This window comes from Jaculus jaculus, chromosome 5 (genome assembly GCF_020740685.1).
Source record: "Jaculus jaculus isolate mJacJac1 chromosome 5, mJacJac1.mat.Y.cur, whole genome shotgun sequence".
Lineage (NCBI taxonomy): Eukaryota > Metazoa > Chordata > Mammalia > Rodentia > Dipodidae > Jaculus > Jaculus jaculus.
The window spans coordinates 98,088,458-98,102,413 of NC_059106.1; the positions used below are offsets into that span (position 1 = coordinate 98,088,458).

The following is a 13,956-nucleotide window of genomic DNA, read 5'->3' on the forward strand; positions in this document are numbered from 1 at the left end:
TAATCACTGAGCCATCCCCCAAGCCCCAAGCTTATTTTTAAAACATGTGGAATAAGGGCTGGGGATGGCTTAGCGATTAAGGCGCTTTCCTGAGAAGCCTAAGGATCTAGATTTGATTTTCCAGGTCCCACATAAACCAGATGCACAAGGGGTCTAGACTTTGTTTGCAGTGGCTAGAAGCCCTGGTGCACCCATTCTCTCTCTCTCTCTCTCTCTAAAAACAAAAAAAAAAAAAACACAAAACATGTGGAATAAGACATATTAGGATGAGCAGTATAATGATAATAATATATATACTTTAAATCAAGACCTTAGATAAAATTCTTCTGTTCTGAGATTTCTATATGTAAGATATCCATGTACCAGAGTAAATAAAATATCAATCTGTACTTTTATGATTAACTAGAATAAACTGGTATAACTATCACATAGGCCACAAGATAGAATATTGCTAGCACCACTGAAACCCTTGCTATTTGACTTTTAAAAACTTTTTTTTTATTTTTAAGAATACTTAGTTCCCTTTAATGTGATAGTTAACCACAAAAATGTCAAGTGAAATCATGTGACTAGTCTTTTTTATGGCAAAAGAAGAGGCCCCTTAAGTTCATATTTAATTTAAATATGGAATTTTAAGTATCAACTTAAAATCTATTCACAACTGGGCAGGGTAGCACATACCTTTAATCCCAGAACTAAGAAGGCAGAGGTAGGAGGAATGCTGTGAATTCAAGGCCACCCTGAAACTCCTTAGTGATTTTCAGGTCAGGCTGGGCTGCAGTGAAACCCTACCTTGAAAAAAAAAATCTATTCATATTCTTATATAGAGAGATGCAATTTCTAAGCTATTAATTTTTAAGCAAAAGATATATTAGCTACATAAAAACATAAGCATTAAAAAATACACATTTTTACAATTTTTTTGAAAGCCAAGTTAATCATAATAGCTTAGAGATAAAAACATTTAGTTAAACTAAAGTTAAAGACATTTAAAAGCTTAGTATCTCATTATAAAAAATTAGGTAAAATGAGACTTATTTCTGTGAATATTCTAGTGTATGCTTAGCACTTAATAAATATTAAAAAAATAAAATATGCATTAGGCTAATCACAGCAAATATAAAGTTTTATCAAGTATGAGCCTATTTATAACTTTATAATATAGAAAATGACATGTCACTGATTTATTGCCTTTTATAATATAAAAAATTAAACCCATAAAATTGAGATCTTTGCTTTTAAATATTTTAGCAATAAACTACCAAAGAATAACATATATGTATGGCCAGAATTAATTACCAATATTTTAAAATTAAGCTTTTATATTAAGTAATTAAGTATATTATGTAAAATTCTGCAATTGCTTTGCAAATTTATTTGAAATAAATAAGAAAAGGGAACAAATTATAATATAATAATGTAAACTATATAAAACTACTCTGAATGTGGACAAAACTAAATGGGCAATATAGAAATAACATTTAGAAAGATCAATCTTAGCTGGGTGTGGTGGCCACACCTTTAGTTCCAGCACTTGGGAGGTAGAGGTCAGAGGATCGCCAAGGGCTTGAGGTTACCCTGAGACTACATAGTGAATTCCAGGTAGCACAGTGAGAACCCCCACCTCAAAATAACAAGAACAAAAAAAGGAAAAGAAAAGAAATATCAGTCTTACACTGTAGTACAGCACTAACTGAGGTGTGTGTCCTTTAATTTATGCACATGATGGATAGCTCATTAGGGGCCTATCTGTGACTTATAATTGATAATAGCTAAAGGCAGTCAGGCCATAACTTCAACTTAATAAATGTGATAGTAACAGAACAAAGTCTACATTAGCATTTTAAAATAACTGCTTAGTAAGTTTACAATTATGTCTAATATAATACCTACAGTCTAGCCTTTTCTGTGAAGTTCTTTGAAAAAATAAAAAAAACAGCTACCAGAAGAGCCATGTATTATTAAATCAAAATTTTGATTTAACCAATAACTAGAAAAATCTTACTATATAAGTGGAAATGAATGTTCCACTAACCACATGATAATGAGGCTCTGTACTCTTGCTTTTCAGAGGTTGTGGGAGAAGAAAATGGGCTTATTCGACAAGTTCCAGTTGTTGGAGAATACTCTGTCATACTTCTCTTGCTTGTGATTCTTGAAGGATCAAATGACTAGAGAGAAATAAAAATTTGGAAGAAAAATACTCATGTTTAGTTATAGATCTTTTAAAATACCTTTAACTCAGCAAAACTCAAACCCACACCTATTTCCTTGTTCTTTTCAGATTTCAAATGTATTTAAGTATCATTTCAAAGTGTACACTGTTCTTTGAAATGAGGCAGATATTTCAGATCATATTTATGAAATTAAACATAGTAAATTTCTGGGATGCTATCTCCCAACAGTTTCAGAGATAATAACTCTGGCAAGCACACCCTCGCCATTAGTGTATAATATGTAATGTATATAATAAGTAACTATGTAAAGCATAATTATGGAGCCAAGCCAGGAGGTGCTGATTCACAAGGAAATTCTGGGAAGGATCAGTGCTCAGCTTTTCCCACAGTTCTATGATACAGTGCCTTGTTCTAAAAATAATTACAAGGGTTCCAACAACTCAGGCACTGAGACCTGAGAATTTAAAATGAACTACACACTTCTGTCCCAACTTCTCCCATTATATTCCTCTAGGTACTATGTATGCCTCTTATTACAGCCACATATTTTCATAACTTATACTTTTCTCTGCTATATTAGAATTTGCTCTGAAAATCTCATTTCCTCTTTGTAAAAAAAAAAATGTGAAAGAATTAATGACTTAAAAGGAACATGGTCATACCACTGACCCCGATTATCATTTGTTCACAGATTCACTCATGAACTAGCACCTGTAACTTCAGTTACTGGACTGCACATGTAGGTCTCAAATCAGTATATGATCTCAACTTGGAATAATCTTGCTTATCTTCACCAAGACCTAGTCTTTCTTTAATTTAGGTATCCAATTCATAACTCACTTTCTCCAAGCATCCACTATCACACTGCTATTTGTTTGCTCTGAAATTCTCTGAGCCATACTTTCCGTTATTCTTACTGATCACTTAAATTGCTACTTGTGGAAAAAGAAATACATCTATAGCAAATTGTTCTGGCCTCAAAGAGTGTCTACTAAAAATTAAAGCCAAAGATCAAGGTTTCTTTTTTAATTTATTTATTTGTGTGTGGATGGGGAGAGGGCACACCAGGGCCTCTTGCCCCTACAAACAAGTGCAAGACACTTGTGCTACTTTATGTGTCTGGCTTATGTGGGTAGCTTTGCAAGCAAGCCCCTTTTTTTTTTTTTTTTTTTTTTTTTTGGTTTCTCAAGGTAGGGTCTCACTCTGGCTCAGGCTGACCTGGAATTCACCATGTAGTCTCAGGGTGGCCTCGAACTCTCGGCGATCCTCCTACCTCTGCCTCCCAAGTGCTGGGATTAAAGGCGTGCACCACCACACCCGGCATGCAAGCACCTTTAATTGCTAAACCATCATCCCAGCCTTCCAGGATGAGGGTTAAGTTAGCATGTATGATACAGTAATGCAGAGAAGAGGGAAGATCATCATACCCAATCTAAAGCTATATTACAAAGCCATAGTAACAAAAACAGCACGGTTTTAGCATAAATACAGAAACAAACCAGTGGAACAGAATTGAAGACGGGACCTTAGGTCAAGTAACTACAGCTACTTGATCTTTGACAAAGGTGCCAATAATGCACACTGGAGAAATGACAGTATCTTCAACAAATGGTGTTAGACAAATTGTATAGCCATATGTAGAAAAATGAAATTAGACCCACTCATCTCTCCATACACAAAAGCCAAGTCCAAATGGATTAAAGACCTCAATATAAGACCTGAAACTCTTCTACTGGAAGAAAAAATAGGAGGAACTCCCATAATATAGGAGTGGGAAAAGACTTCCTGAACAATGTGAGCCCAGGAAATTAAGCAATCACTCAACCAATGGGATCTCATGAAGCTAAACATCTTTTGCACAAACATACTCATAAGCAGAGCCACTAGATTACCCACTGAATGAGAGAAAATTTTCACCAGTTATACTACTGACAGAAGCCTAACATCTACAATCTACAAAGAACTCAAAAAACTAAACAATAAAAAAAACCAAACAGCCCACTCCAAAAATGGGGCAGAGAACTGAATAGGGAGTTCTCAGAGGAAGAAATGCAAATGGCTAACACACACTTAAGAATATGTTCAACATCCCTAACCATTAAGGAAATGCAAATTAAAACAACCATGAGATTCCATCTTACTCCAAAAAGGATGGCAGTCATTAAAAAAAATCTACCAATGACAAATGTTGGCAAGGATGTGGAGAAAGTGGAACCCTCATATACTCTTGGTGGGAATGTAAACCTGTACAACCACTATGGAAATAAATATGGAGATTCCTGAAAAGGATGAACATAGAGCTACCAATGATGGTTTAGCAATTAAAGGTGCTTGCATGCCGGGTGTGGTGGCGCACGCCTTTAATCCCAGCACTCGGGAGGCAGAGGTAGGAGGATCGCCGAGAGTTCGAGGCCACCCTGAGACTACATGGTGAATTCCAGGTCAGCCTGAGCCAGAGTGAGACCCTACCTTGAAAAACCAAAAAAAAAAAAAAAAAAAAAAAAGGTGCTACCCACATAAGCCAGACACATAAACATAGACCTAGTTATTTTCTGGGCATTTATCCTAAATGCTCCATATATCACTAGAGATATTTGCTCAACCATGTTTATCTGCTCAATTCATTACAGCTAAAAAATAGAATCAACCCAGATACTCATCAATGGCTGAATGGATAACTAAGTTGTGATACATTTACACAATGAAATCCTACTCAGCAATGAGAAAAAAAATGAAATTTGTAGAAGAATGGACAGACTTGGAATAGATCATACTCAGCAAACTCACACCATCACAGAAAGTCAAATGCTGTATGGTGTCACTTAGCTGCAGTTCCTAACATGGACCTGCTTGAGTTGCTGACACACCTGATAGGCAACTCAAGGCCCAGAGAATAGGGATGGAAGGGTTTCAGGGGGAGGGAGAAGAGGGGCAGGGAGAAACAAACACAAAACTAAATCCAAAATGAACTGCTACCATATCCCTGGAGATAGCTTAAAAGATATAACCCTCAAAAGGTGGGATGAAGCCTAAGCTTAAAATTTTTTTTCTGTCTCCAGTACCAGAGATTGGTTGCTACCTACATTGAGCTGTTGATTGGAGAGACCTACAAGGTCCCCAATCAAGATAGCTTTCTGTCAAAGCACTGATTACCCACCTGAGGCAAAAGTAAGACCCTAAGCTGAAGACACCATCTGACAGAGAGCATGGAGAGAACTGGTTGGAATCCAGAAGAAAGTCAGTCCTCAGACAGCTTGTCTAGTGCTGGAAGGTGCTACATGAGCTGCTGGAGGAAAAGTATCCAGCAACGGTTTGAACCACCAGAGGTCTAAGCTACCAAGCAAACAACCTGACAGGATGTACACTCCAGAACAATAGTGGCACAAAACCCTAGTGGGTAACCAATAGCTTTCTGATTGGCCAACAGATCCACTCAGTGTAAAGGAACCCATATCTGAAATTGGGAACCAGATCAGAATCCTATGGAGACAAAGATTATGCTCTCCATTGTCAAGCTCTCACATTAGTCTTTGGCTAAAAGAGGGGTTACATACATCAAATTCTCCCTAAATTAATAATGTTTATCCCATTTAAACTATGCTGACTTCACTCTCCATTGAAGATTCTGTTCTTCTTTTTCAGAAGGTAATGAGATCAGAGGAGATAAACTACCCCTCGCACTTCAGCCAAGCCACACATGAAACCAGAGGAATGGAGAGATGAACAAGAGTGTTGCTTCCAAGCTGAACCTGATAATGAGCACCAGGGTGTGGAAGACAGACCCAGAGGACACTCAACACTTACCAAAACAGAGATCCAGAGGCTCCTAAGAGCTTGTCACTGAAGTAGACTTAAAACTCCCCCACCATGGCTCAGGGAATTTGGCTGAAGAGGGGGTGGAAAGATTGTAAGAGCCACAGGTTGAGACATCATGCCCAGAGGCACTCCCCCCTCAAAATAACTGACTGCTGCTCCCACAACTTATGAGTCACAACCACATGGGGAATACCTGCCACCTCACTGAGGAGTGTTCCCAACAGAATAGGGGTAGGGATGAGGTAAAAGAGGGTATGACATATCCATATGAAATATGTTGTTAATAATAATAAAAAACAGTTAAACATGGGAAAATTATTTATTGGCATATGGATGGGAAGAGGGTGCAGCATGGCCTCTTGCCCCTACAAACAAATGCCAGAGACTTGTACTACTATATGTGTCTGGCTTATGTGAGTAGCTTTGCAAGCAAGCACCTTTAACTGCCAAACCATTGTCCAAGCCCTCCAGGATGAGGGTTAAGTTCACATGAATGATAGGGAAATGCAGAACAGAGGGAAGAACAGTCATGTTATCTGTGACTCAGGGGTTCTTGTAAGAGGGAAGGCTGAGTATCAGATAAGGGAAAGCATGAAAACCCTGAAAGCAGAGGAGTAGATGCCTAGGATGAATTCAGAGGATATAGAAAAGGTCTCAAGGTGTATATGCAGTCAGCACTGTAAAACTAAACCAATCTCTATGGTCAAGCATCCTTTTAAGACACCCATGACAAAAACAGTGGCTCTGTCATCTTTTTCAATAATCTAGGCATTTGTTCCAGAATCTATAGCACAGGAAAATTTTACAGTTAAGATTTTAAGTGATAAATATTTGTTTTGGGAAAAAAGACATTTATACATCAACAGTAGCCAAAAAAAAACCAACATCTTTAAAAAAATCAAACTGTAATAATATTATAACTCCAGAGTAATCTTTTTAGAGTGAACAGTTTCTACAAGTCTTTTTTATCAAGTAGTTATTAACTCTCCATCTTGAGTTTTCACCTGTGTATATGTACTCAGTCACAGACTATGACATTTATCCAATCCATTCTCTGCTTTTCCAAGAATTTATTGCCCAGAACTATTTCACTGTGTATGTACAAGAAATGAAAGTCACTACCTTAATGTACATTTATGTCAATGTTTTCCTATTTTCACCAACAATTATTTTATCCAATTGCCAAATGTCTGAACATTGCAACTGTAGATAATATACTTTTTTCTTGAAAACAGTTTCCCTGTTTTCAGAAAACAACTGTGTGTATGTGCATGTGTATGCTTCACCTCACTTTAAAAAGTACTATCTTCAGGGCTGGGGAGTTAGCTCAGCAGTTTAAGATACTTGCTTTCAAAGTCTGCTGATACCAGTTTGACTTCCCACTATGCACATGAAGCTAGATCCACAAAGTGGCACATGCATATGAAGTTTGGAGCAGCAAGAGACCCTAGCATGGCCATACACACTCTCTCTGTCTCTCGTCTTTCTCACAAATAAATAAAGTATTTTTTTTAATACTGTCTTCTTTTTCTTTTATGGCTACTTGTGTGGTTTAAAAGGAAAAACCACTATGTACGACTATACACAGAGAGAAAACTAAAAAGTCTACCTTTCTATACTAAGGATTTTTCTGTAAAATGTGCATTTTAATATATTTGCCCTACTGTATTCAGACATAACCTTTACTTCCCTGTTTTTCTTTCCCTCAAAGTTTTGTCAAGGTCTTTGAATTTTTAATCTGTGAAGATTCAGAAACAATGGTCCTAGGATCAAAGAATTTCATTCTTCCATCCTCCATCTCTGAAAGACTTGGCTTCCATTACCTCCCACAATGGGAGAAGTTGGAAGCCAGGGATGAAGGGAGACTGACCTACTAACTTTCTACTCCACAGAGTGCTTTATATAATCACTTATAACTACTAATATTTAGAAATATTTAACATTACTAAAGCAAGAAAGACAATATTCTAATGTTTAATCTAAGATCAGCCCAACTACTACTTCTATACTTTTTGTAAAGAGGTCAAAACTTGTATATTATGGGCTGGAGAGATGGCTTAGTGGTTAAGCACTTGCCTGTGAAGCATAAGGACCCCTGTTCGACACTTGATTCCCCAGGACTCATGTAAGCCAGATGCACAAGCTGGAGCATATATCTGGAATCCGTTTGCAGTGGCTGGAGGCCCTGAAGTGCCCATTCTCCTTCTCTCTCTCTCTGCCTCTTTCCCTCTGCCTGTCACTCAAATAAATAAATAAATAAATTTTTTTTTAAAAAATTGTATTAGAAAAACTAAAATTTAGGCATTTTGCCTCAAGAAGTCAATATTCTCACTATAATTTCAAATAGATCCAGCATTTGCCTTCAATATTGTTCACAAACTGTAGCTTCCTTTGTCACCTTGTTTAAAACATTCAACCCAAAGTGGCTGCATTTTATTGACTTTGTACATGTTACAGTCTGGAAAGCACAGCCAGTTTCTTTCACAATAAAATATAGGGCAGAAATGGATTACTCTACATCCCTAGCCTCTGCTGTCACCATTTTATTTGAAGCACAGGCATACATTGTCTATATAGCCAAAAAAAGGCAGTCAAAGGGAGATTAGTCCTTCACCCATTTTTTTTTTTTTTTGAAACAGGGTCTTTCTAAGCCATGATAGCTTTCAACTTAAGATCTTTATACCTCAGCCTTCTGTGTATGGGGATTATAGGTGTGTGATTCTGAATTTGGTGAGTTCATTCTTAATAAGCAGATAGTAGCTGATTAGGTTACTAGAATATCCCACCTAGGAAACAATGATGGATACCATTACCAGTTATGTATATTAGGAAACTTTAAATACTAATTAGGTGGGTGTTTTTCTTGTTTTGGACACTGGATTCTTGGAAGAGTAGCAGCTGCCAACTATTATCAGCTGCCACAATCACTGATGCCATGAGCACTGGGACTTTGCTGTTGCTTTGGAGTAAATGCAGAGAACAAAAGCACTTTACATTTATCTAGTACTTTTACAGGGACAGCAGGGAAAGAATATGACCAGTATGTCAGGCTTATCGTAATGGAAACATTCTATCTCCTGCTAGAGTGATATTCCAGGCTATGCAATGTTAAATTCATTGAAAGGTATAATATACTCAAGGTTTACAAATTTAATGTGAATTTAACCTTTAAAAGTTAACAGGAACCTGTCATGGTAGAGCGTGCCTTCAATTCCAATACAGAGATTCCAGAGACAGAGGTAGGTAGGAGGACTTTTATGAGTTTGAGGCTAGCCTGAGACTATATAGTGAATTCCAGGTCAGCCTGTGCTACCTTGAAAAACAAACAACAACAAAAAATCTAACAGGAAAAATAAAACTCACTGAAACAGTTGGTAAACTGTTTTTATTTTTCATATAACAGGATACTTTTTAAAAACATATTTTATTTTTATTTATTTGACAGGCAGAAGAGAAAGAAAGAATAAGCATACCAAGGCCTCCATCCATTGCAAACGAACTCCAGACACATGTGCCACCTTGAGCATCTGGCTAATGAGGATCCTGGGGAATCAAATCTGGGTCTGTTGGCTTTGCAGGCAAATGCCTTAACCACTAAGCCATTCCTCCAGCCCCAGAATATACTCTTATATCCCTTTGCCCCAGCTCTTGATATCCTGAGGGTCCTCCTCAATGGGGTTATGGTATTCATTATGGGGTCATGATATCCACAGTCAGTCCCTATGAGGTAATGGGGTAACCATGCCTCACAGTATTCCTACCCACTCTGACTCTTACAATCTTTCTGCCCCCCCCCCCCTTCTGAAATGTTCCCTGAGCCATGGCAGGCCTGTTGGTAGTCTGATTTAGTGTTGACTTCTCTATAGCCTCTGGATTTCTGCTTTGGTCGGTTTTGCTTGATTACAGTGTCTGCCCTGGAGCTGGTTGTCAGACTAGCAGTAAGAGCAGTATTCATGTTGCCACTTCCTCTGCAATTTCTTCTGGGCCCTGGCAGATGTTGTAGAGGTGGCATGTCTCATGGTGGGTAGTTATTTGAGAGATTTTTGGTGTATAAGCTCACTCTTCTCCAAAGACCAGTGGGGGATGTGAGGTCAATCTGACTGTGACATCTGTCACCCCATTGATCGCCAGGGTTGATTCAACTGATTTGGCTGGCACCGCTCCATGTGCGTCCCTCCTGAAGCAGCCTGCTCAGTCAAAGAGGATGACCTTCCCCGAATACAGGAGGACTGGTGTTCGGTCAAGGGTATATGACTAGCTGTGCTCCCCTGTGAGAACCTCAAAACAAGCTCTCAAGGTCCAAAGAGCAGTGGGGACTACTCTCTAATGTCTAAGTTTCCTGACTATGGGATTATGACATGGTTTCCAGTACCAGGTATGAATTTGGTCCCACTGAGCAGGCTTTCGGTACAATCAGAGAACAGTTGGGTATCCGCAGAGGCCACATGCCACTATTGCACAAACATGTACTCCCTGTCTGCCTGGTTGATTTCGTAGTCTGCAGGGTCCCCTGCTTATTGATACTGTTCCAGCAGCCCAGGAGGGAGCTAGTTTTCCTTTTGGCTCTAGCATTTTGTTCCGATGTCCTGTGACCTCAGCCTGTTGGTGTCTTTAGCAACCCTGTCTTAACTTTTACCTCTGGCAGATAATCAAGTGGCATACCGTTTTTTAATTTAGTTTGTTTTTGAGATAGGGCCTCATGTGTAGCCCAGGCTGGACTAGAACTCATTGTGTAGCTTAGGCTAGCCTCACACTCACAGCAATTCTCTTGCCTTAGGCTCTTAAGTACTAGGATTACAGATATGAGTCAGTGTCTGGCTGGATAGACTATTTTTTAAGAAATTACTTTTTTACTTTAAGAATTTACTTTTTTAAAAAATACATATCTTAGAGACAGAAAAGTAGAATAAGGGAAGGAGGGACGGAGAGAGGGAGGATCACAGCCTCTAGCCACTGCAAATGAACTCCAAATGCATGGGCCACCTTGTGTATCTGGCTCATAAAGGAGAATCAAATCCAGGCCATCATGCTTTGCAAGTAAGCACCTTTAACCACTGAGTTATCTCTCCATCCCAGAAATTCTATTTTCAATTAAAATAATGTTGGTGTGTGAGTAAAGTATGTCATGGCACATGTGAAGGTTGTCCTCACATTCTACCTTGCTTTAGGCAGGGTCTCTTCTCTTTTCATCTGGGTTTGCCAGGCTAGCTGGCCTGTGAACTTCTAAGGGATACTCTTGTCTCACCTCCCATCTTGCTATGGACACACTGGGATTAAAGACACCCTTAGCTACAACAGCTAGGTTTACATGGATTCTGGGGCTCTGAACAGAGGGAATCACGCTTTATCCTCGGAGTCAGCTCCCCAGCTCCTAGATACTTTTTAAATTTGTAATCACTCTTCTTCCACCATTTTATGGGTGCCAGAGGCAAGGAAAAGAAAGCATCCTTTGGGTCTAGAACTGTTTTACTTCTAATTGAAGGGTCGAGTGGTCACTTTTCTTTTTCCTGTTTCAGCATTCATTTTTCCAATGCCCCATTTGCTTATATTAGGCACACTGATCCTTTTTAAATTTTGTTCTCCCTCAAAAAGGTCTCAGATTCTTATCCTTGGGCTTTCTATCATTTGTTTCCCTTGGAATTGCTCCTACCACCTTAGCCAATTGTTTTGTTTTTCTTTTACAGTATCCCTATTGTTATATACTTCTTTGTTATATACTTTTTGAGCAGTTTTTAATAATTGAGGCCTGTTTATGCCTTCAAATCTTTTTAACTTTTGTAAATCCTTTCTAATGTCTGGGGCTGACTGCATGACAAAGGCAGTATTTATGGCTTGCTGGTTTTCTAGGGTGACTGGGTCTACGGTAGTAAAGACCCAATAAGCCTCCATAAGATGCTCCAGGAATCCAGCAGGTAACTCTTGAGGCCCTTGAGTCACCTTGCTTACCTTAGACAAATTTTTAGGCTTCCTAGAAGCTGCTTTCATTCCCCCTAGAACAGTTTGGAGAAAGTTGTCCAGACACTTCTTACCTCTCAGAATTGGAGTACCAATTAGGTCTTACACAGGGAAAGAGATATGCTCTATTTGAATTTTGTTGTCTGGGAAAGAGGTTGCCCCTGGTCACAGAACAATCTTTTTTACTTTTAATTTTAATTTGGATTTGTTCTTCCATTGTGAAGAGAGTGGCCAGGAGTTGTTGACAATCATGCCAGGTGGGCTGGTGGGTATAAAAGATAGTCTCAAGGAAAGTGATTAGTGCTTGTGGTTTCTCGGAGAAAGGGAGGGTTTGGGGTTTTCCAACTGTGTAAATCATTAGTAGAGAAAGGAACATATGCCATAAATGGACGTGGAGCTTATCTGAGTGGGAGGAGAGGTGCAGCCCCAGCCTCTCCAAGTAATTGTTTCTCTCCATACACAGATCCATCTCATGTATGAGATGGGGAAGGGGAAATGCAGCCTCAGCTTCTCTAAGTGTCTGCTTGCCTCTCTGTGTGCAGATCTGTTCTGCACCCAGGGAGGGGAACTGAGTCTGAAGTGGAAGAGGTCAGATCCCCATGAGATCCCCTGGCTCAGGACCAGGCAGAGGTCTTCCTGGTACATATGGTGGTGGAAGTTTGTTCTTCTTTGGTGGACCCAAGAGAATCTGCTTTACTTTCAGTTTCTTCCCCATTGTCGCCAGACACATGGCACAGTCACACAGCACAGATCACACAGCACAGTCACACGGCATAGTCACACAGCACAGATAAACGACGCAGTCACACAGCACAGATAAACGGCACAGTCACATGGCACAGATACATGGCACAGTCACACAACACAGTATTTTTATTTGCAAGGACAGAAAGAGAGAAAAAGAGGTAATAGGTCCGCCAGACTACAGACGCATGCGTCACTTTGTGCATTATGTATCAGCTTTATGTGTGTACTGGGGTACTAAAACCGAGCATCAGGATTTGCAAGCAAGAACCTTTAACCACTGAGCCATTCTCACCAACCAGCGTTTGAATGTTTTTATTAGAAATATTTCAATTTTATATTTATGTGCATTTTAACACCGTGGATAAGGTGCACAAGCCACCACAGAGATCATTTGATAGCAGCTCCAGTTCTGCAGAGCAGGAGTTTTTGCTGGTGGTTATGTTGTCTTGTTACCATTAACAGCTACGTGGAGTATCAGTCTTTTGAGTGACTTCATTTCTGCTGGCATTTCTACCAGTGCCTTTTGAGACTCCTGCCATGTGATCATGTTTTATGGGAGACTTGGTTTAGTCAGCTGGCAAATTACGTCATCTCTTACTGGAAGACTAGACATGAGTGTACGTAAGAAGACAGTGCAGAGAATTTATAGCCCAGCCGGGAAGAAGGACCTGGAGCTAGGACTAGATGAGGTGTCTATGCATGTAAGGAAGGATTCCTACTCCAAATAGAACTGGTTTCTCATGCCAGATAAAGCCAGGCCTACCATGCACAGTAATTGTGTGTATGTGTGCTTATGTGCATAAAAATATCAGCTGGTAAATTTTGGTTTTTAGAATGATAACTGAAGATAAAGGAAGTGCCCAGTATAACAAATCAACCATCAAGTAAGCAAATCATCCTCAAAATAACCATCTATGCTTTTAGGAATGAATACATGTAGCAAGGGTGTAAACCTCTCCCAATTAGTGAGGTGATATTATTTTATTATTATTGTTTAATATCTGCAGTACCCTTCCCTGCTACAGAGGTGAATATGATTATCACAATAGGCCAAGAGAAAGGGGCTCATTTGCAGGATGTAAGACCACTGTGATCTGATAGTACTGCTGATGTAACAGAACAAAGGAGGGCATATACATATGTCTGATCTTGAAAGAAGATCCTCCCCCCACAAGTGAAGATGAAAGTACAAGTTGACTACTTAGGAATTTTACACAGGTACAAAAAGTATGCTAAGGAGGGCACATGAATAACTAACAGG

At 39.2% G+C, this 13,956-nt stretch overlaps 1 protein-coding gene across 10 annotated transcripts in view; it reads right to left on the reverse strand.

Moving 5' to 3' along the window:
* The window catches only part of LOC101601253 (integrin subunit beta 3 binding protein), a 108,873-nt gene that overhangs the window by 65,766 nt on the left and 29,151 nt on the right, over positions 1 to 13,956 (reverse strand). For all 10 annotated transcript variants that reach the window (XM_045151155.1, XM_045151158.1, XM_045151161.1 and 7 more), the window contains exon 3: positions 2,036 to 2,171. In XM_045151155.1, the coding sequence (XP_045007090.1) occupies positions 2,036 to 2,171 (136 nt within the window). The remainder of the gene's footprint in view (positions 1 to 2,035; positions 2,172 to 13,956) is intronic.